The sequence below is a fragment of the Neolamprologus multifasciatus genome, chromosome 12 (assembly GCF_963576455.1).
Source record: "Neolamprologus multifasciatus chromosome 12, fNeoMul1.2, whole genome shotgun sequence".
Classification (NCBI taxonomy): Eukaryota; Metazoa; Chordata; class Actinopteri; order Cichliformes; family Cichlidae; genus Neolamprologus; species Neolamprologus multifasciatus.
The window spans coordinates 23361558-23386276 of NC_140450.1; the positions used below are offsets into that span (position 1 = coordinate 23361558).

A 24719-nucleotide genomic window follows, 5' to 3' on the forward strand; every position below is an offset into this window, starting at 1 on the left:
ACAAGACTCTTCCATACTGGAAAATCCGGCCCTGTCAACTGGCAGTCTGGACTAGGTTCAGCCCACACGCCAAGCACCCCCCCACCACCACCACCACCACTTCCACCCCTTAATAGGCACAAGAGTTTGCCACCCCATGTAGATGCCTTTTGGTCGCCATCCATGAATGGCGTCAATAGCATCTTCCTACACAACAGTGACTGAACGGAGGGCACAAGAAAATGTGGGAATAATTTACACTTTCTCACTGTACTACCATCAGAAACCATAATTAATCATGATAGAAAAAATGTGGAAGCCATCTTGGCTGGTGAAACATGCAGTGCCTGTGAACAGCCCTGACACCTTTAACAGCTCCGATGGCCAAATAGGAATGGGGTGTCAGAGTGCTTACAACTAGTCTCCCTTCAAGGCAGCATGTTTCCCAACATCTTCAGACTCTTGTCTGCTGCATGATGGTTCATCATGAAGTGTAACCGTTGTAACCCTTACAATTTATTTTACCACCACGATGCGCAATTAATAGCCTGTCTTGAGAACTTGAACATGTGGCGTTAGATGACGGGAGACCAAAACAATTGTTCTGTTAAAACAAAAACAGTTAATTAAAATGTTAATTATTTGTTTCCCTCATCTCCTCCCAAACATTACAATAAATAAAATGTGCCTACCAGGATAAATTGTTAAAATAAAGATTAAATAAGAGCTTTCATTGTTTATAGAATTGAAATCTCACATAATGTGTGCAAACCTGCTGTTTTTGGGTTGCGTTTACACTATTAGCAAATCCAAAATAGATCTGCATTGTTTTACTTTTCATCCACCAATTACCTTAAAGTGCTTGATTTAGATTTCCAAATCCAGGAGAAATAATTACAGTGTGCTCACCTTTAACTTTCTCAGGCAGCACTTGCTGGTAAAATAGATCTGACTCTCAGCGTGCGACATGCTTGACAGATTAATTACGGATATGAGTCCAGTGAGGTAATTTGCCCCATTTGACTGCGCTGTGTTCTTGGCAGCCAAACTACATGACAGAAATATTTCCCTCTTGCCTCATTTAGCACTAGTTGGATCTCATGCTCGCATCCAAGCACCTGGCCCCATGTTTCTTCAGAATACCTGTTAGTGGTTGTTGCTGTGTCTGAGCATGTGCATTTGCAGAAATGCTTTCATGACAGTGAGTAGGTGTATGTGTGTAAAACCACCAGTAGAAAGTGTTGAAAGCCTCAGCTAGCAAGATCGCATCCAGGGTGACTAATAAGCTTAACATGAGCACGGCTGTGTTCGCAAGCATGGTGCGGTGAAAGAAGTCTTCAGTGTTGAGAGAAATGCAGAAATGGTTCCCTAGGCTGCTACTAATTCCTTCACCCCCTCAAGCTTCAATCAGACTGTGAACTATCTTACTGTTAGCTATGGCTTCATAGTAGTTACAAAGTTCACACCAGAAGTGCAAGGCTTTATAAACAAAGTTCAGGCTAGGCTGAATTTAAAAATTTCCAGAGTTTATCCAAGAGCTGCTCATTTGTGGTTATAGAGGCTGAAATAATGGACATTGTTCAGGACTCTTGAATAACACACACTGTAGTAACATTTATTAGGTAGACTATAGGCTATGAATGTAATTGCATTGTCTCGTATTGCCTTGCGCCGTGTGCTAATTAGATTCAAATGTACCATATTAGCATATTTGTATGTTCAAACAGAAAACGTGATTATGCAATTATGTAAACTTGTGTTTCATATTCCGCTCAGTCCCCTTGAACTGCAACCTCCTCATAGCTCGCTCACTCATCTGTTTAGCTACTTAGCGGGCATCTAGTAGCTATGTTGTCTTTAGGCCTAGAATCTGCGTTTGTAGCCACATGTGACTTTGCTTTGACCATGTGGCTCCTCGAAGTGTGGATTTATAAGCCACTTCACACTCCATTCCTGTGTGGGAGGAGGCTGAGTTAAAAATAGGAAGGTTTGGAGGTAGTGAGCAGCCCGCACTGTGTGAGGCGTTTAAGAACACACAGAGAACTATTGGTGTTCTCTTTGCATTCTTTATTTGTGCCAATAAACCATGTGAGTGGTAAACTATTACCAGTATCAGAGTTTATAATAGTGTCAGGACTCGGCATTGACTTTATGTGTTGCTGACTTTGTCTACCTAAGATATCTGGTAGTTAAAGTTACTAACTTAAGACTTATTTAAACCCCACGTTCATGTGTGGGTTCATAATGTGAGCATTTACAGTGAGGCAAAAAAGAAACATTAAATTAAAGTGCAGCATGCTGAGACAATATTTTAGTTCTGTTCATACCCCTGTAAGGTATACCACACCCTTAAAATTTGCCCAACCTTAAACCAAGAACTTTTTGTGTCTAAACATGCAAAGGTCTTGTTTTTTTTAGGTTATGTTTAGATGTAATCTAAAAAGAACCTTGTGGGTTTTATGACCTCATGTAGAGATATAAAGCTGTATTTTAGGAAGTGGTTTTCTGTCTTAGTCTAGTTTCATCATGCTCTCGATTCTACGATCGAGACACTAGTGGAGGAGGCAAGGATGTAAATGGAGCATAAATTGGAATTTTTTAAATATCTTAAAGTGTAAATAATATCTTTTAGTGCAAATGTTTTATAAAAAATAGAAATAAAAACTATAGTTGGGCTTGGTAAGAATGGCTAAATATGAATGTATTGGCTCACAGGAAATTCTGCAGGCCAACTTTACAAACTACTAATAATGCTTTAGTGCGTGCAGGTCATGTTTCCATATAGTAAATATGTACTAAAGGTTATTAGAGCAAAATGACCAAATGTTTTTTAAATAGAAACTCTGACTTTAAAGGTCAGTTTCAAGTGTGAGTCAGAGAATTTATACTATTTATAACTGTTTGTAATAGTTTAAGGAGAATATTCAAAGCACATGCAAAGAGCTAAGTGATGAACTTTGTATGTGTTATAGTTATGTTTTTGTTTTTTTAACAACACTGTTTCTGTTATAATGTCAGCACGTCTGATGTTGGTCACTAGGGGTGGGTTTTTATAATCGATTTATCGATTAAAATCGATTCTGGCTTGGATAACGTAAAATTTATTCATTAAAATCCTGAATCGATTTTTTAATATAAATTTATTTTGCCCGAAATGCCAGAATCTCTGGTGAAATCTCACAAAATTTCAACAACCACCAAACAGCTAAGACAGTAAATGAAAGCAGGAACACGGATTCTGCACAAAGACTTAAACACACAGCGCGGACCCGCGGATCAGAATCAGTTAGATGTCGCCTTTCTCACGGTCGGGGCTGAAAGCCGACAGCTCGCTGATTCTGATCTGTCGGCGGTCCGCGCTTTGTGTTCACGCCCTTTATGCGCTGATTCTAAAGCTGTTAGTTTGATGTCTCTCCAAACAATATTGACCGAACCAGCAGCAAAAGAAGATCCAAACTAGGCTTCACATAAACATCGTCATGAATTCACTCTGACTTTTACTGTTTTGCTTCGACTATGATGCACAGCTCTCTCTCTCTCTGTACTGTTTTCTGCATTATTCGCTTGCTTGTTACGCACAAGTCTACCGTTGTTTACAGCGCTGTCGGCCGACGTTTTTTTTCTTCTTCGTTTTATATACTTCCGAAAAGTACACCTAATTTCTGCCGTTCAATACTGAACAAATTTAAACTTTTTAAAATTATGCAAAACGCAAAACGCTTAGCCGTGTCTCTAATAAAACCGCTGTAACTTCAGAAGTAATGTTCATGTGTTGATTAATGGTTTTCTTTCGTTTTTGATCTACTGCAGAATATTTTTATAAAATCCCAGGCCAGAAAAATCACCTTCAGGTTTTTCTGTGTTTTATCCTCAGCTACTTTGACACAAAGGCATCTGGTGTGATGCTCACACCTTTGATAAAGTCTTGCGTGTGTCAGCTTCCTTTTTATAGATACAAAAATATGTAAATGTACTGATCTGAATTATAATATTTCTGACTGTCAAAATTTCCCAGATTCAAATCAAAGTGAATCGAATCGAATTAAATCGAATCGTGGATCGAATCAATTCGGGACCTTGTGAATCGGAATTGAATCGATTCTAGGAATCAGTGACGATACCCAGCCCTGTTGGTCACCTTAAAACCAGACCCAGTTCTGATTCTGACTGTGGCATTTCACAACTTCTTCTCTGCTTTAATAAATCAGAAAAAGAGGTGAAGAGTTGATTTGACATGCTCATTATAGGTAGGGCTCGATCAAGTGACCCTAAACCTTCCCTTAGTTACGCTGCAGACTTGCAATAGGGCTGGTGCACTGAGTATTTCTTCTTCACTCACCGTGTGTTTACACAACACTATGTATTAATTAAATGGTTCTTATTAAGCTCTGGCTCTCTTCTAAAGTGTGCCTTTTGTCCTGTCTTCCTCCCTCAGCCACCACCAGTCTGGGCAGATAGCTTCCCCTCCTTGAGCCTATTTCTGGTGAAGGTTTCTTCCTGGTAAAAAGGAGTTTTTTCTTTCCCGCTGTCGCCTAGTGCTTGCTCATAGGGGGTCGTCTGATTGTTGGGGTTTTTATTGGAGGTTTGTTCATGAATAATATAAAGTACCTTAAGGGGACTGTTGTGATTTGGATTTAATTGGATGGATGAATGAAGAATCTTTTAAAGACTACAAACAGTTGCTGCAGTGGACACTTTTCTAACTTTGCTCCTCTCCGTGTCTGGCTGAAGTACCAAACCACGTATCACACACTTTGGACACTGCCTGGCAACAGGTACTCTTTGCAGGTAGACGGGCAGTCCATAGCTCCCTATGGTCTGGTACGGAGCTGCCATTGGAGAACCATGTTCAGCCCAGAGCTGGCAGACAGATATTTTAGACCACATAAGAAAATATATTGTCTGTATTTTAAAAAACAAACAAAAAAACCCCAATTGGGATACTACATTACCCATAATTCGGCTCAACAACCTCATTCCCTTAAGTGAACTGTAAAAGTGGTCCTAGAGTCTCTGTAGACATGACAAGACCGTTTAATCGCTGCAAAAAAAGATATCGTTTGATGTTCTTTGTCTCTCACCCAATTCCTGTGGTGCAGATTACCAGCGTGCTCTCTATGGCTGACTATGAAGAGGGTTTTAAAACGCTGCTAGCAGTGAGGAAAATGAGGTTCCCAAGCTTCTGCCGATGAGCATTGGGGGATGGGCTGCTATTAATGACGATGAGGGGCCTCCTTACCTGTAAGGTCAGTGACCTCTAGGTGAATGCTGCAGCGCTCCTTTTCCATCTAATCTTTGGCTGTATGTCCCACATATTTCTGGTAAGGATCCAATTACTTCTGCCTGGCTGACCTCTGACCTCTTCGTCACCAGTATGAACCTCATCTTCTGACCCCAACAGTCTTACCACTGTTAACCTTCCCCATCATTCACCCGTCTGTCCCTCTCCCTGCTATCATGATTCTATAAGGAGACCTTATCTCTGTGTCCCTACTGTAAAAGTCCACTCAACTTTTCTCTGTGACTTCACTTGATATGGTTTTATACACATTGTTAGTAAGTAAAATGCCATTAATCTTGTTTGGTTGTACAAAGAACAGAACAGCTGATTAGGTGGAGACTCATTTTCTCTGCCCTCTGATAAATTTACTTCTGCAGTCGTGTTCTACAGTTCCTGTTTTTCTGTATTTACAGAATGATCTTTGAACCTCGTTATAAGCTGCAGTCGATGGTTGTTAAGCCATCGCCGTCTCTTAATCACAACACAGATACCTGTTAATTACCAAATGAGTTCAAGTGTTTTTGCTGCTTAAACAAGGATTTGGGATCGATGCATTGCTTTGCTCGGGGTCGAGCAGTGAGCACTGTTGACCATTTAATGAAACGTTACAGATTCTGTGCGCAGAGGCTGAAGGAAACGAAGAGCTGGGAGGATAAAGCGAAGGATGTATTAATAGGCAGCTGCACGGACGACACAGTTTGGGATTGGGTCAGGGATAAAGCATGAACTTGTAAACTCACAGAGGGGCCTCTCCTTCCTCCCTCCCTCTCGCTAACTTACTCTCGCCCTCCGTGGTGTCATCAGTTAGCAGAACTGGGCTCGATAGCCCAGGCAGGCTCTACGAGAGCAGCGATTACCCATCCTTTCTGATTCTCATCCCCAGCAGAGTTCACTCAAAGGTAATACAGTATGCATCCAGAGAGACACCAGATTTCCTCTGCCTTTGTTCTTTGACGTCTCCTGCTTTGCAAATACTATATCCATTCGATGCTATTGGCATACATGTAATTTAACAAATATCACCTGTACACTCCTATTACATAAAATCACAAAGAGGTATAGAATTTGTATATTATTCAGCACCCCCCCTTTCCTTTCTGCAACTGACCAGTAGCCATTAACGAGGTGCCCAGTTGACTTCGGGGTCCGATGCACCCCCCTGGCATCCAAGGTGTGGTCTCAATGGGCCGTTTTGCTGCGATCACAGCAGGCAGTGGGAGGTTAATCCCAAGAGAATGCAAGCTCAATCTTTTCCCGCCTCCAGCTTGCACTCGGGGCCCTCACATCTCCACTTGTATAATGGCCTGACAGAGCTCTGTGGTCTGTGGCCAACACCTCTTCAGATTTCACTTCTGCTTTCTTTAGCTCTGAGAATATTGTGACATTTTTCAAGGCCTGTACCCATTACAAAGAATAACCGAGTGGGTTGCTGACCTCTCACCTTTGTGCAAAGTCTAATTATAAGTATAAGCTAAGTATATGGAAGAAACTGAATACTTAAGCACTATGTAAATTTTTGTGTTGTCCAAAATATAGAAAATGACCGTCACCAGTCATAGATATCATAAGCAGCAGAAGTGAATTTTAAATTATCAACATGGCTCAGATATTACTAATAATTAATACTAATGAGAAACTCTAGCATGTTTTTAAAAATGTGTGCCTCCCAGTGTACAGCTATGACAATTAGCCCCCCGTTAAAACATGTTTTGATATACATTTAGTTTGTTCGAGCACCGCTAAATAATTTCAGATGGCAGAATATGCATCTGTTTTTCCCCGGAGTCTTTTGCACATATCTGCGCGTAATTAATGTGGATTTTGACAGATGGAGAAAAAAAAATGTCCTCGTAATAGAGAAGGGTACATGCCACAATGTGTGAAGTGCAAGCATGGAGGGAGCTTCTTGTATTATTTGCTGCCCATGCCAGCTGGACCCGACAGATTCTTACAGGTAGAAATTCGAGCAAGAAATATATGCAGGAATCATTTAAATTCAGTGCCCACCATAAATAGGCGGTGTCTTTGTTGTTATGGTTGGAAATTAATGTGAAATGTTCTCAGTGTTGTTCTAAATTTGGCATTCAGAAGACTAAACCTGTCCCGTTCGGTGTCTTTCCATCCATGGTAACCTTCGTGAAATATCCAATGAAGTGCAATTTCTTTCAATGGTAATTGTGACTGGAGGTCATTTTTAATTTAAATGCTTAAAATTCCCCCCCTTTTAGTCATTGTGTGCACGCGTGTGTGTCTACGTGCACGCGTGTGTGTGGTGTGTGCATCTGTTGTTAGAAACCATGTTATTTCTGAATGCATCGGGGTCTGACTTAAATATTAGTGTAACTACATTATCACAGTTTCTTTGCCTGGTAGCAAATATGTACAAATGAGGATTACAACTCTTGAGAAGGCAACAGGTCATGGTTGGTAAGCTGCCCGGGGGGGGTCACTGATATAGAGTCACTTTTGACAGGCTGTGGAGGAGGCTCTATTGTTGCTGGTGTGTCTGGATGTTACCTGCAGGCACTATCACTGAGACTACAGTATTATCCTATTATTAGGCTTAGTTGTTTACGCTTATTACTGCTTGTCAGGTAGGCAGAGAATCCTTCTGAAAATGAGCATCTGCAGAAAAAATACATGACTACTTCTTTATCTCATTCAAGTACATCGGCTTAGGATAATTTTCACAGGCCTGCACGAATGCATTGATAGGACACAACAAACAGAAATGTAAGATTTATGTTTACATGGAAAATGTTTTCCTGCACCGACTTTCCCAACAGTGTTATTTGGCAGCCGACGTGAGAATGTAAGAAACGATGCATCTGTTCTCTGTGTATTAAAGCTGATAGCATTATGGTATCGCCTCTGTAGGAAGCACGATATACAGTAAGGGGGACAGCGAGGATTGAAACAGCCTTGATTAATGTCTCTGTTTGTAGAGGAAGTGAACAAAATAAAAAAAGCCCATCATATGGTCTGGCAGATTTTGGGCACTGGACCAGGGATGACAAATGTGCTCTCGCAATAATTCAATCTGCTCTCATAATTCTCTAACTTTTAGGGACAGACAGAATGAAGATTTTCCGGCAATTAAGCCGCCAAGTCAACGTCCAATAACTGTGATCAAGTGTTAGTTAAGATGCTTTTTCTCTCACTTTATCCATTGACAGATTGAGGGGTATAAAGATACTTGGTAAGTGGCAGAAAGTTACTGTGAATATGTTAACGAGAGGATTTGGTATCGGATCCAAAACGTTGTCATTTTGTTGATGTCACAGTAATGATATGAAGTTTTAAGAATAACTGTGAAGGAACAGAGCTCACTTGTTGGAAGAATAAGTTTGTGATTAGCACAGCTACTGTATTCCAATGTGTATCATTGCCTTTTTAGGACAGCTTTCTTCATACTTTGAGCACTTTAACCTTGGCAGCTGAATTAAGACTGTTAACACAGAAGAAAACCCACCCTTCTGGCTTTGTTTGCTGTCTGCATACATTTTATGAATAGAATAAGAATTCACACAGCATTAAATAGGGTAACGTAAAGCTTAGAAAGTAAAGTGTGTGTTTTTGAGTATCTAAACCAACTCCAGTTGTCAAGCCTTGGGCGACGTAATGTGCAAACGGCACATGGCTGTTTAGAAAGCAGAAGGGATCAGGTACTGCTGCTGCTCAAAGTGCCTCTGGGCCAATCACAGTGTGTGTGGCACTGCGGTAAACACTTTGTCTGTGTTAAATAAATCAATAATATATGAATCTCCTTCTGTTTGCAGAAAAAGACGTACGTCTTGGTGATGGTCGATCCTGATGCTCCGAACCGCAGCAAGCCAACATCTGCTTACTGGAGGCACTGGTTGGTCGTGGACATACAGGTACGCTAAGACTCTGAAAAACTGCGCTGCTTTAAGGAAAAACAAGACTTGTGTTTTGGTGATGGTGACACAGGCCGTGTTTGTTATTGGATTAGAAACTCATGGGGTACAAATTTATGATGTAGCGCGTGGCTGTTTAAAAAAAAAAATTCTTGAAAATTGTGCATTTTCATAATCTCGGGGTCTCACTTGGCATGTGTAGTGTTTACATCTGCACTGGGGCCGATCGTAAGGCTGAAAAATTATGAATGGTTTTTAAGCCTAACTTGGTTCAAAAAAAGGATGCCAAGTTTGAAAAATGTTAATTTTTCATATCATGTATCTTGTGCAATAAATGCCTGTGACAAAAGTGTGGGAGTAAGTCTTTCTAAATGGCTGTGAAAGTTTGCAAGGCCCTGTCAGCAGCAATTTCCCTCTGCTGCAGAGAGCCTGGGATGTGTCAATGCAGGCGTGTGAGACCGAGATTGAGGAGAGCAGCATGCGAGGCGCACACTCTTTTCTCCCATAGAGCTCCAGTCCCTCAGCTCCCCCTTCAGTGGAGAGATCTTGGCAGAATGTCCTCCCTTCATCTGTTCCCCCAGGCAGAGCAGCTCCCCCAATGATCCACACTTCTCCATATTTTACACCCCCGAAATGGGCACAGCTCCGATCCCCTTATTTCTCTTCATATTTCACTCCTTTTTATCCGTTCGTTTGTGTGTTTTCACATTCTTGCATTCTAACGCCAAATGCATGTTGAGTTGTTGATTGCCTCAAATATTTAGAGGTTTGCCGACATTTTATAATCCCCCGGTAACCGGGAGATCAACTCGGTAGATTAAGACTAGTGGTCTAAGAAACAACCACACAAAGACGCTTCAGCGATGTATCACTGCTGCCATTTCGTTTTTATAAGGCGTGGTCATACACGAAGTAAACGGCACATTGATTTGAAGATCCAAATGTAATGTATTTGGGATGTATATTCTGGAAAACCTGCAGTAGACTGTGCGTTCTGTGATTGAGCTCATTGGTGAGAGTTGGTTTATTTAACTACACTTTGGCTTACTGTAAGGAATCTATGAATATTTACCTCACATTTCTCACATACATCAATGATATAAAAAAAGGAGTGATTTGCACTTTGTAAAATTGTATTAGGCATCACCTTTGCTTCTTATTTTTAAGCCAATAAAGTCTGCCTGGCTGCACGACTAGCTGTGAATAAACAAATGTCTTTCAAGTGCTCAGACAGAGCACATTTTCTCTAGCAATTCAATTTCCTGTCACTTGTGTGGGTGTTGACCTGCGTTGCCCATGTAGGGATTGGCCAATGTGATGGGATGTTTTTCTGATTGTGACTGGTGGTTGGTCAGAAGGGTTAATGAGCCTTTTGAGTGATGCCAACTGTAGTGGGAGGTGTTTAATTGACCAGGGTGCCTAGGTGACATCATAAAATCTCAGTTTTGTTTGAAGTGCCGATGTGAATGTATTGGATTTTGATTTGGTTCAGCAGTTTTGACAGCAATGTCGGTCAATTTTTGAATGAATGCATAAGTATATGTAATTCAGAAAGAAAAGACTAGAGTCACAGTCAAATATGATTGAGGATTTTTTTAAATTTATTCTCTGTATTATTGTTTCATGTGAATTTAAAATAAAAAGTTCTGTGTGCTAATATTTGACATTCACTAGTTATTTGTAACAATGTGTTTGATGGTAGATTACTCTGAAAGGAAAGTTTCTTTAGCTGAAGTCAGGGGTCATGCTTTCAAATGTCAAAGGGATCAGTGTTTTGATCCTCACTCGTCAGATGGTGTGAGCTGCAGCAGCCATAGTCTTTTCATATATATTCATTAGCACAAGGTCATGCAATCTTGCCCTAGATGAGGATGTTTCCATAATTAGTGTGGAGTTTTTTTTGTTTTTGTTTTTTATCCATATCCGGAGTTATGAAGAAAAACATTTCTTTAATAATTTAACTGAGAATGAAGTGAGGTCAGGCTGGACTGAGCAGCAAGGCGCTACAGATTTACACCGATATCTCCACCAAAGTCTCATTAGAGAATCAATGATAGCACAGCAAAGACCTGCTAGAGTACCTTGTGTTTAGATAGGTTCCTCACCTTACCTTGCTCTGCATGTTCAGCTGTTCACCTATCGAAACATGTTGCTGAGGGTTTTTTTAATTACGTGACTGCTGTGTAAGACGCACTTGAGAAGGATACTTGTGAATCAGAGTGTGATCATTATCAGGCCGACCGGACCAACCAAGTAGCAGATGTCTTTCTTTTGGAATGATTATCAATAGAAATATTAAGATAATGACATTGTGTTGTTGCGATTAACATATTTGCCTTGTGCATAAAAGGTCTCTGGTTTCAAACACAAAACCAGCTTCAGGGGTCACAAGCTGGTGTCGGTCCAAAGCCCTGCTGTAAAATCTGTGGCACTTCCAAGTGTGGTTTACTCAAACCAGAAAATACAGCTCAGTCCTGATGTTGCTAAAGCTCAGTTCAATTCAAATGTATTTATATAGCACCAAATCACAACATCAGTTGCTTCAACAATCAGACAACTTCCTGTGAGCAAGCACTTGGAGACAGTGGGAAGGAAAAACTTCCTTTTAACAGGAAGAAACCTCCAGCAGACCAGACTCAGGGAGGGGCGGCTATCTGCTGCGACCAATTGGGGGTGAGGGGGAGGGACAAAAGACACACTGTGGAAGAGAGCCAGAGACTAATAACAACTGTGGGCCAAGCTAGTTAAGTTAAATGGGGGGAAAAAATCCTGACAGCAGTTTTGATACGTTGATAAATGAGAGAACACATCCGTATAATTATGAGTCTGCCTGCTATCAAAGAACCAAGTGTGGGATAATAAACCAAATTACTAAAGTGTGGGTTTAGCTAAACTGAGATTTAGGAAACGACTTGCTTCAACTATTTGGCTTGGATTGTAGCTGTGCTTTAAAGTCTGTGTTAAACAAACAGCATTAAGTCAGATTCTGGTTTTAACTACGCGTTAAGTAGTCCCTCCGTTTTAGCTCCTTTGTCATTTTTCAAAATAAACCCAACTGGGTCGAGCTGTTATTTGTGCCTGACACAGTAGGAAAAAACCCCAAAAATAAATGTAACTATATCCAACAGCATCAGCAAACATTTATAAACATGCCGAACAACTGTACAAATACAATTTGAAGACAATCATATTTTAATGTTTGTCAGGTGTTAAATCTTTTATTTAACTGTGTATCACATATCACATCTTTACTTTTGGCTGCCAAGAACAATTCACTCCAGCAATTAAGTGTAAACTGTGTGGCTGGGTGTCTTGTCTTCTCTCACCAGCTGTCCACTTTTCTGTGAGAGCTCGCATTATTAGATGCTCTATATGCATTTTTCATTGCGACTGCCCATTTTCCCTGACCCCCTGAACAACAGTAACAATCATTTAGAATCTTCTGCAGCACACGCTGGGGTTTTTTTGTTGTTGTTTTTAGGGTTTTTTTCATCAATTGTGGACAATTACCAAATAACCATCAACAGATTGTTGTCTCGCTCTCGAAGTCGAATTCCAGATTGTGAGCCTCTCCCTCCCTCTCTTTGCTCTCCCAGAGACTAAATCAATACAGATGTTCGGGTACGGACTCGCAGCAATAATTACTATAACAAGCAAATCATTAGTACCTAAATAGAGCTTATATAAATACTGCACTGGGTGTTACTTTTACTTGCTAATACTCTCATTATAGTTTTGGTGCATGTTGAGTCAACATGATGCAATATGAAGTTGCAAAGCAGTGCTACAGTTAATGCACTTTTGCACTCACTGTTTAGAAAGAGATTTTTAAAAAAAAAGGTTTTTTATAGATAATTATAGCCAGACCAATATCATCAGCTGATATTCAGGCAGCAGATTGTCCGATATGGAATGATATTTAAAAAAAATATTCTTATAAAACACGGTGCAGGAAAGATTATTTAAAATGTTCTCATCTAGTTCATTGTGCAGCAGAATGCCTGCAACTTTGTTTACAATGCTCCATACATGAAGACTGATGTCCAGGATGTCCCGTGCCCCTTGCACTTTGAGCTGGGATACACTCAGTATATTAAGTCAGTGTCAGTGACTTTGCAGTATTTTTAGCATGCAAAAGCAATACAGAGATGATTATTGGATTTTTCAGAGCTCCAACTTTTTTTCTGCAGTTATTCTACAGTCTGTTTATAGCCACCAGAAGCAGAAACACTAAGGCTACCATGCAGCAGCCATCATCCAAGCTCAGATACATTTCTTTAAACAAGACATGAGATTTACGACCCCTCGTAGCCTGTTTGGACTCAGATCACTCTGTCCTGTTTTGAGGATTGGAAGCCATCACATATCAGCTTCCTCTTCGTGACTAATCGAAGGCCAGTTGCATGCACATCCCTCGTGCATTCGCAATTATGGTGCATGAGGGACTTGCATGCTTTAACATCCATCTCTGTTGTAGCGGCTCCCAAAGCAGGACACTGCCTGCGTTCTGCTGCTGCTCAGGCAAATACAAACAGTGAAGTATTGTGACTGTGTCAGACCAGCTGGCTTTGTGTTTGTGAGTTCTGAGGCCTGCAGAGATCATCTGCTCCACACCTCAAGATGTCCTTTATCTGTAAACTATTAGACGTGCAATGCCTCGCAGCATTTCATTCACCATTTAGTTCTTGAAAGCATTAAAATTTTAGCATTTTCTTTCTTTCTTTTCTTTTTTTTTTTTTTTTTTTTTTAATTCTAAACACCTCATCTTAAAGGATCACAAAAACACAGAAAAGAGGACAAGAGTTGCATGTTGGCACAGACTGTTTTGAAACAACAACAACAGATTCTCGTTGTACTTATTTACCATTATTGTGAATATGTTTAGTGTGTGTCTTTTCAGGAGATATTGTGTGTTGTACATGCACTGAGACATTTCTGCCTGTGCACTCAGTGATGAGTCTTTATCCAAAGTTTATAGTTGATGTGAAGTTTTGCAAAAACTGTCAGTTTTGCAGATCATTACTCTCTAAGAAGCACTCAACAATAGCTTTTCAATTTTAACCTCTGCAATAGCCTCAGAGTTTGTTTTAGCAAAATACCTGTCCAATATTGCAAATAAACATACATAATTGCATTGTTCTTTATCCCGTAATTATCCCTACTGTGGCATGTTATGATTTAAGCGTTTATTTTTGACAGACAGCTGCCCCCATATGGAAGCCAAAAACAGTTTCCCAAAGGCCAGGCGAACCATAGCTAGCTTCACTGTGAGAACAAAGAACCATTGGTATTATTCATAATTAAACTCTTATTGTGTACTCTGCTGAATATTTCCATTCTTCTGCCTCTCTCCTGCTCACTCTCATTTCCCCTCTCGATACTTTGCACCTCGTGCTGGGAACATCTGTCTGGCGTCAGAGCGGAGCCTGGCTGTGCAGATTGGAGCAGGTAGAGGAGCACATTGTAGCCCAGCTAATGATGAGAGTGTCTGCCCTCTCTCTTGGAGGAGACGCAAGCTGCTGCTTCACGCTCGCTCACTCCACTCATACGCCCAGGGAAACAGATTTCCAAACATATGCAGTATGTTTTTAATCCAGTTTGAGCACTTCATTTCCCAGCAAACACAAATAACCTTACGGGACATCCATATCTTATGACAAGGGGGTGGGCGCAAAGGAAGTGAACAATTTTCCTTTTTAATGTGATTTTTTTTCTCCCTCCAAAGTTGCTAAACATGCTCATAACCCAGGTTAACAGTTTGCTTGTTTGTGGTTTCGCAAACTTTTACGCAGAAGTGCCTACTGACTCTGAGTCCTGTGAAGCAACTTTATCCAGTCTAAACTCCACTCGGTGCACCTGTTGTCATCCTTTGTTTAAACTTAAACTGACAGGATAAACACATGTTCTTTGTGGTAAGTGTCTTAAAGAATACGAACAGATTGTTGTCAGTAACATAAATATGTGAAGTAAAGCGGAGCACCTGTTTAAGTGATTGATGACGAGAGTTGTGCCAGAATTTAAAGAATATTTTCAAAAGTTTCAAGATATCGACATAAAATTGTGTATTAGATATCATATTTTGTATTTTAGCTCGAATTAGTTTAACCCTGATAAAGTTTTGCACGCAGGTCATTCATCCCCCCCTTTTTTTTTTTCCTGTAACAAGCCAAAAGCCTCCCTTGGTTCAAGTCAACAATAGTCCTTAACAGTGAAGCACAGCTGGAGGTGCTTAAGCATTTAGAGCATGTGCTCATCCTGTCAACTAGAGCCAGGCTGAATGTCAGAGGTGGTATTACATGGAGTTCATCTTTAGGACTCCCTCCCTGCAAAAAATATCAACCCCAGCAGCCTTTTCTCTCCGTCTCTGCCGTTTTAGGACTTGCTTTGTTAGTTCTTGCTTTATTTTTCTTGCATTACTTTTTTCTTTCGCGCAGCCGTCATGTATGTCTCTGATGTCTGCATCCAGGGACGCGTGTGTATGTTTGAAAGAAGTTGGAGGAGTGCTAGCAGGACAAAAATCAATGCTTTGTGAAGCGACATGCCAACTTGCCTGGTGCTTTTTTGCATCTCGACAGCCCTTGTCTTGAGTACAAACACCATGTAATAATACATCAATGTTATCTTACTTGCAGTTTATTAACAAACAGGTTCTTCTTCAGTGTGGGCTGCTGCTCTCACTGTTCTCCGCCACCTAAAGGGAGAATTACATAAGAATCCTCCGCTCAGTTGTCAGCTCCATCCCCCGTCCACATACAGTAAACACACACTCAAGTGCACGCACGCTTATACGCACACACAATACTGTAGCTGATAACGGACCAAGCCTCTTGCCATCTCTATAACAACTGACCTCCCCGCCACGGTTGCTGTGGTGAGATGATTGAGGAGGTTTCACTGCATGAAGAACGTGAGCTGCGATGGTTTCCTGTGAGCAATTGGAAAGGTTGAGCGCCGAGGGAATAATCAGCATTTACACATGGCCTAATAACAACCCAAATTCCTGTTTGTATTGTCATGTGAATTAAATTTCTCGGGGGGGGGGAGTTGAAGCATCCAAAATCGCATCTCTTGCACATTTATTTTTATTTAAGCAGATAGGTCTACTGTGTCAGCGTGCTGGATTAATTTCCAGCCTGAGCCCTGTCCTGGATATATCACAAATGCTCTCCAAGAAAACAAGGACAACCTGGAAAGCCCTCTTTGATCCAGTCTGTCACACTAGAGCCTTGTAGGGGGAAAAAAGAGCAGATTGGACCTTATCCATGAGAATGCAGTTTAAGAAACCAGTAGCTATGCACACATTAAGGCACTTCTTTTAATATGTGCCCCCTTTCTTCACACCCACGACCATTGTGTATAAAATCCTGTTTTTCCTGAAAAGATTTCTCGTCGCAGCCGCAGACAATGTTCCCCCACACAAGCTGTCGTCTTTGTCATCCCCCCCACCCTCCACACACCCCCCACCCTCCACTTCAGTCAGTAAAGCAGGATCTTTGGCAGTCGGCCCCGCGTGCGAATTTGTGCGTTTCAGGGTACAGGTGGGGGGGGGATTGACGGAGTCTGCCTACCTGTTCCCCCTGTAAAGTGGTCAATTTTTGACAGACGTGGAGAGGGGAGGAAAAAGCGGGCACGGAAACCACAAAGAGAGGGGCGGGCAAATGAACAAATGTCAGGGCTAGCAGGGGGTTGCTCAGGCCGCAGCCGTGGAAAATGCTTCCTCTTAGGGGTGTCTCCTGGAGAAGGGGAGTGAGGCATGCTGATAAAAACAACTCACTAACAATTATGCTCACCTAAAATAGCCCTTACTTAAGTATATAGCATGCTTGCCAGTTAATTGTACACAAAAACAAAGACTTCACAAAGGACCTCCTGCAGCCAATGTATTTTCTTGTATTTTGGCATGATAATTAAATGTGACAGCTATGAATGCAAAGTTGACAGATATTATAGGGGCCTGTCTAGCTGTACGTACTGATTGTTTGGATTCCAAAAGTTATCCTAACTGTAAAAGTCGGAAAGTGGAGCGTAGTGCAAAGATCTACAGTGTATTGTGTAATGGATAAATAATTACAACTGGTAAGAAAGCGCAGCACACGTGCCCAGAAAGCAGTGTGCACGGTATGTCAGAGTTACCGACGCTTGGCGGTGGAGTTTTGACAGTTATCTGTAGAGACGGATAGAAAAATAGAACCGGGTCTCGCTCGGTTTTACTGATATTAAATAAATATTGTGCCCGTTTCTGTGAATGTAACAATGCTTGACAATTACTAACATTGGATAATAAAGGAGCCCTTTCTCCGCAGATTACAGCCCATATCTGGTCTCAACCAAGCAGCTGACTGCAAGGGATTTTAATGACAGTGCTCCTAATATTCTCAGGAGATAATGCTTTTTGTAATGGCAACCAAAAATCGGCCGTCAATAGAAAGCATTCACTAGAATCCAGTATTTTATGCTTGTTACACTTGAGTAATTTCAGTATGAATGCTGCATTTCTTCTGAGTTGCTCTCTGGATTTGTTCAAGTTGTTCTTATTGATATGCTGTAGGACTAACAAACATAAAATCTACTAAGACCTCTGATCTGTACCATTGACCATTATCATAGCCAAGAGGTTTGTTGCAATGTGGTATTTTTATGCTACACTTGGTGAGAAACCTGTTTACATTCCAGGGTGCTGTATAGTTCACTTCTCTCTGCAGCTCAGTCGGATTCCAAAGCACTGTATAGATTTCTTTCAGCTGATGAAATTAAAAAGACAGCAGTGTGTGTGTGGTGTGCCTTCCAGCAACGCGATTTGCCTGCGAGTTCACGATACGGGTTGAGAGGGGAGTTCCTTTGGGGGGGATTAAATAGCTCCCTCTCTTCCTTCCCTCCTCCCCTGCCCTCCATACTTGCAGAACACAAACAGCTTGCAGGGCTGTACAGTACTTGTACAACATGTTTGCCACAGTGCTGCTCACAGGTAACAATAAGCCAAGGTCAGAGGTTAAGAGGGATTGTGGAGCTCGGATTCTTGTGCGTTCCTCTGGCAAACATTGTGCACGCACAGACACATGAATCAGTGCCCATAGTATAGCTGGGAGAGAGTGAGAGACAGAGAGGGTGAGCTGGCTCAGTAGAGAAGGGGGTATCAAGAAGAACGAGACCAGGGCTGGCTGCATGAAGACATGTGAGGCAGGTCTATAAGGTTAGGACGGTGATAGTTTGCAGTCTTTTAAGCTGCTCTGACGCCAGTTAGGCATCTGTGCGAAAATAAAACCTGATGTTAAAAAGAGAGAGCTTAAAAAGGAGCTGTGCTGATCATAGCAATTGCACCTGCTGAGAATGGGCACTGTCCTCTCCAAAAAACTGACAGCCCTAGATGTTTGCTCAATCCGCTTAAAAGGACCCATGTTTGTTTAATCTTCTTATACGAAGAACAAAAAGGAAGTGTTCGAAAATGCTTGAATTTATCTGCTCTTAATGTCCTCCTACAAACAGTCAACGTAGATTTCTTTTAACCTTAAAAACACTCTTCAGCTCCACCTGAATGAAAATGATAGGGGGCCTTTTAATCAGTGGCACAGAAAGTACTCAAACATTTTACTTGAGTAAAAGTAGCTATACCACAGTGTTAGTTGTGCATTTAAACTGAAATAAATTCAGTACAATTTGGAAAATACAGGAAAGGAAAAGAGATGTTGTCATATTTTGATTATTATGTTCACATAAGAAAAACTCTAATGTAGATCGCTGCACTTGATTCAGAGTACTTGATTTCTTGACGTCTTTAACCGAAGGGGTAGAAGATCAGAGAACATTTATTGACACATTTTGTTATGAGGATTTCATGGTATCAGTGTCACCTGCTGGGGGGGAAACATGAGTTGTTGTATCTTCTTTGAATTAAATTGTTCCAGAAGGCTTTCTGTCCTTTTCTCTATTGATTTAAGCTCACCCCTTTTCTATAGGTTTGTTTTATGGGAGATCATAGAGGTGAGCAGCTGATGAACATGGATTTTGAATCTCTTGGGTTAGATTTAAAAACCAGAATGAAAGTCTGTGAAACCAGCTCTCTGCCTCCATCAATGTCTTTGAATGGGAAGGAGATTATCCATTTAATCTCTTAATCGTGCGTACTGTATACATAGCTGGTCCTGTGCCTAAAACCCCATCCTGATCAGATCACAGCCGCCATTTGCGATGTTTCCATCTAGCCCACAGCCTATTTCAGGTGAACACCAACTCTGTTTCACATGATCCTCTCCAACTGTCAGCATATTACACCCTTGGTGCCCTGTTAAAATGAAACCCAGACCAATGGTGCATAAAATGGAATGTGGAAATATGTAGATTTTAAAGTACAGCTTTTTAAAAATCCCTCATTCCCGCAAATGTATTCAGAATAAAGGCAGCTATTTCATAACATGAATTAGGTTACTGTACATTTTGCGCAGTATATTTTCCCCAAAAGTAGGAATTAATAATGAAGATGCTTTTTGGCCTGAAATTGCTATTCAAACAATTATGTACTTAGTTTCTTCCAACAAATGCATTCCACATTATTGTTTTGCCTCATAGCAAAGCACCTAAAAGACTAAAACCTTTCATTCCAGCAAAGGCCGCTATTGGTCACCGTCAATAAAAGCATAAAAGCATTTATTTCCCACGTTTGTCAAATTAACAGCATACTCCATCTCCCATAGGACTTGTAAGGTTCATTAACCTTTCTGTGAAGTGGGACAGGTTTCCAGCAGTTACCATAACCTCTGTCTCGCTCCTGCCTCAATTATAATAGAAGAATTAAACATCCAGCGATTCAAAACAGTAATGCTGCCTCTTAAATCCCTTTGTACCAGCTCTCAGTTGTTAATGACTAAAGACACTGAATGAACTGTGGAGTTATCAACAGATGTAACTGTGGACAGAAGCAAATCAAATGGCTACTCTGCACAGCGAGATTACTGAATATACATGTACAGTTTCTGTTTTGTGGCCAGAATGTACTTTTTCCAAAAACATTTATTGTGTTTTCTAATAGTATGTCGACTTTATGACTTTGGCTTTTTGTGAATAACGCAAATTTGTCTTAATTTAATCGAAAGACTGTGTTACCACTGTGCGGAAACAATACGTGGCGATTTAATTGTTGTAAATTATAAGCTGCTTGCCCAAAGTTTTCCTACGAATCTAGACCTCGGCCAACCGCCCCTCCAAAGTCAAAAGAACAACCTGACCTTGAACTAATTAAATGGTCAATTACACGCCTGTTGATCTCTTTTAATTTCTTAATAATTGCATTAACTGTGTGGGAAAAAGAGTTAGTTCTCTTGTCCACCTACTCCTCCTTCATCCTCCTCTCCCTCTGACTCCCTTCCTCCTACTTCATGTGCCAGCCCACAAGGTTTTTCATTCTCATTTATTTTGTGTCACTGTTCACAGCTAAAAAAAAAGATGATTTAATTCAATGCCATGGACTCCTCAGTAAGCTCCAACCTCCTCCTCTGCCCCCTTACATCTCCCCCATGCTTTTATGTACTAATCAAATCCAGCACGTGTCTCGACGTATTTGTAGGCCTACCGCTCTATTGTAATTTCTTCATCTACAATCTCCATGGATTTCCAGTCTTGCCGGCAGAAACCAGCAAAGCCATGAAGCGCGGAGGCCTCGTTCTTGTGCGTGCATGTCCTCTGATGCTACTTGTAGGCAAGCTCAGGCTGGGATTTTCCAGTGCCACCCCCGTCAGTGGGAAGCCCTACATGGGGACATGTCAGCGCCTTGTTTGCTTGTTGTGCTGATGAAGCTGGGGGTGGGGCGAGTGGGCAGCCTTGTTCTGGTTCCAGGATTCCCTTCAAATGAGTCAGCCAGCCCCCACTCAAACCGACTGTTACCTTGGGAACTCAAGCTTGGGTTTCCCTCAACAGTACTAAAGTACAGACTCATCAGCACCCATACTTGCTAACACACACGCAGTAGGTGTAAGGGAAGCAGCACCCAGGTTGGATAAAATTAGCTTATTAAAGCTCTCTTTGGCCTGTACTCTGTCCTGTTAGGCCCAATCTGCTCGCTGAGTTTGAGATGACCAGCCCAGCACAGCCGCTTTGTAATGTATGCAAATTAGACTGAATAGATGAGTGCGATAATGAGTTTGGGTGGCTAGTTTCTTAAGTCAGTGATTTGAGTAATAGCATCCCACACTACTAATGAGCATTACCAAAGGAGTGTAGGTTTAGCATGTGACAGTGTGTCAGGTGATTTCAGCGGTGGCTGGAGTTCACTTAATAACTGGACTGTTTATGTTTCCATCTCAGGTTCATTACCGAAGCCCAATGAGTTTCTTTACTGAAGCTATTAGTTCAGCAGGCTATTGTTAAGTGGCTTAATTTGTTCATGCACTGAAGCAGATCAAGGGTGACGCCCCCAGTTCCTTTTACCCTCTCCTCCAAAGGCCAATCCACTCTGCCCAGCTAACCACGATTATATTTTTCTACTAACCATACACCCCAGATTCCATCCCATTCGGCTCAAAAGACACAGCCACAAATACCACTAAAAATGCTTTGACTTAGTACATGTTTTAAAGACTTTGCGTGACTACTTGGGTAACTCTTGATAATTCCATCACTGTAGTATATTTGAATGTATAAGATGAAGTTTACCACTTGTGCATTTTCCTGCATTTGGCGGTGTACAGCGGCCTCAGTAACTGTACAAAAATTCAGTACCAGCTCAGCCAATAAACAAAAGCTGTGCTTATTGGCTGAACATATTGGCAACTCCCAGGTCATGCAGTACTGTGCTTTGTCAAGGCCTGTTAGTGAGCCATCAGCAATATCAGTGTATCCAGTCCTAGTTAATAGTGATGTATACTTGGCTTGTAGTGTGCTGTTAGCTATGAAGCTACTCTTCAGCATTAGTTTTTTTTTTTTTTTATAGTAGAAATCATGAAGCAAAAAGAAACTCTATATACCTGCTGTCTTGCAGCTAGCTCCACAAAGACACAAGCCACGCCAGAGAATATAGTAACCTTTTTTTTAAATGTGTTTGCCCACTTGTGGGGTGGCTGTAGCTCAGGTAGAGCAGGTCATCTACTGATCGGAAGGTTGGTGGTTCGATTCCTGGCTTCCCCTAGTCTGCATGCCAAATATCCTTGGGCAAGATACTAACCCCAAATTGCTCTCCGATGCATCCATCGGAGTATGAATGTGTGTGAATGTTATCTAGAAAGCACCTAGAGAAATGTGCTTGTGCGAATGGGTGTGAATGGGTGAATGCACAAGTTGTGTAAAGCGCTTTGAGTGCTCAGAAGAGTAGAAAAGCGCTATATAAGAACCAGTCCATTTACCATTTACCACTTTCCACCAGCAAGCTAAAGTTGTTTACCTGAGCTGCTAATGAAGCACCGCTTTCCATGTGACAAACACTGTGCACTCACTAGGGCTTATTAAAATAATAGTATCTTGCTGATTTGCCAGTGGAAAACCTTCAACATGCAAAACTAGGAAAAGTTCACTGTGCATTATTAGTAACATAACACGTACATCCAGTGTAGCTAAAAAACGAGTAGGTTCTGTTGGTTGGTAGAAAGGTGGTTCCTCGTGATGGCTGCGGGGGGAATTGCATGTAAAACACCGGGACACTACCACATGGTAATTAACAAATAATGCACCACACACACAAGCGCAAATGCTGAAAACAGCAATGGTCACTCACGTAGTTCGCGTTGTAGGCTCTACAAAGATTCACCACAGAAGTCTAAATCAGACGTTAGGAGGCTTTCCTCCTAACCCTGAATAATCTTTAATGTGCAGTCGTGTTGAGGGATCCTTAAAGAGCAGTAATGAAATCTTAAGCTATCTTAAGTTGCAGTTACTCTACTGGAAATACTCTGTGTATACAGAGCATGCAGGCAACGGAAAACATGAAGCCCACTCACTAGTGGGGAATGCACTAGACTGTCCATTAAGTCCAGGAAAATTTTAGGCATGCTTTGCTTATGTGATAACAGCTTAGTGATAGGTGCCTCAGGTGGGCTAAATAGTAGCAGGAGTTGACAGTTGAATCTGTAAATTCCTCTGGCCAATACCTGTCGTCTTTTAGGCCACCAGATTTACAGCAATATGTGAAACTGCTCAATTATATCAGCCTCCGACTTCTTCGGAGGCTCAGCAGTCACTGTTGTGCTGATTAGGAGGATTGGCACAGTCACAACACATGGGTGAGATGACAAACCAGTTACACGTCAGCCCGATTAAATCCTGAGTGGTACCCCAGACTGTAACACATAGTGGCTTTTAGTTTTCGCCGTTGTTAGCCAAAGTTTATGAAGCCAGATCAACCATAATCCCAAATGTGTGGCTGTAGAACACTTGGTTGGTGCCATCGTCCTAAAACTGAAGTAAAGATGAGGAAAAGCAAGAGTGTACCGCAAGTGTTCCTTCTTCTAGTTTAAAGTTTGGCATGGGGCCTGGACAGGTTTGGCAAGGATGAAGTAACCCATCTGAGATGAAGTAACAACCTTTAGAAAACTGGCAACTTTTTGCACAGTGCTCACAAACTGTTGGCTGGCTGTCAGTTTTTGCTAAGCTTTTGGTGCCCAGTATTGATCATATCTGAGCTTTTATGCAGGAGAATGACACTTACATGGCCATAAACATGGCGTCACAGTTGGTGGCCAAAGTTGGCGGCTGAAAGATTGTTTCCACATCCTATCTGAGGATCAGGTCATTAAAAGGTGTCATGCATGCAGCTGTTTATGTGTTGTAATCATCCAGTATCGCTACTCAGGGCGAAAACTAAAACGGGGATTTCAAGGAAACCTTTTCAGCATGAGTAGAGATACCAGAGAAACCCCTGTGGTGTAAAAGAAGTGGCACACGCCACAAGTTTGAACTCGACTGATGGGAATGTCTGCTATGCTGATAAAGACAACAGCGTGCATAGGAGAGCCTGCCTTTGACTGGGTCACTGCTCCTATAGTTCCTGTGCATTTTGGGACATAAAAGAAAGGGGGGTGGGGGCTGAATCCAAACTCACAAAATATTCTAATTTACTGCATAATTTTTTACTGTTTTGTAAGCAAAATGTTGTATACTTTGCCTAAACTCAGAATAATTTTGAACATAAATTTGGTGCTTTTTTCATTTATATCTGGATAACACGTTCTGTAGTTGAGCAATGATGCGATTTTTCTGTGTTTAACCTGTAAACCGTGAGGTTCCTTGTGAGGCAAGGACTTTTAATTCACAATAACCCTGCAAATGAATGGGCTGATTACTGAGGCGAAGATGAGGAGGTAGTCATAAGCACTTGGCTTGAGTGGAATCGGCAAGGGGGGGTGGAGGGGAGGGGTGGCGGTGGCAGTACAAGTCCAGCCTCAGAAATAGAGCTGTGAACACCATCTGTCATGCTCTCTCTCCCCGTCTGTTAGCCTGACTGCAAGTAAAAGGGAGAATGATGCTCTCAGAACTGCATTAGAAGGACGTGGGTGCTGATTGTCGTAGGTGTGGGTTTACAGGGTGTGCAAGGGAGGGGGAAGTGGTGGATATACAAGGAGGTGCATGAGTAACTCTTGCTGACAAAGGGAAGCACTCACCCA

At 41.5% G+C, this 24719-nt stretch overlaps 1 protein-coding gene across 2 annotated transcripts in view; it reads left to right on the forward strand.

Annotated features, from left to right (window-relative positions):
- Window positions 1-24719, forward strand: part of pebp4 (phosphatidylethanolamine binding protein 4) — a 55738-nt gene that overhangs the window by 16421 nt on the left and 14598 nt on the right. For both annotated transcript variants that reach the window (XM_085179317.1, XM_085179318.1), the window contains one exon: window positions 9040-9138. In XM_085179317.1, the coding sequence (XP_085035443.1) occupies window positions 9040-9138 (99 nt within the window). The remainder of the gene's footprint in view (window positions 1-9039; window positions 9139-24719) is intronic.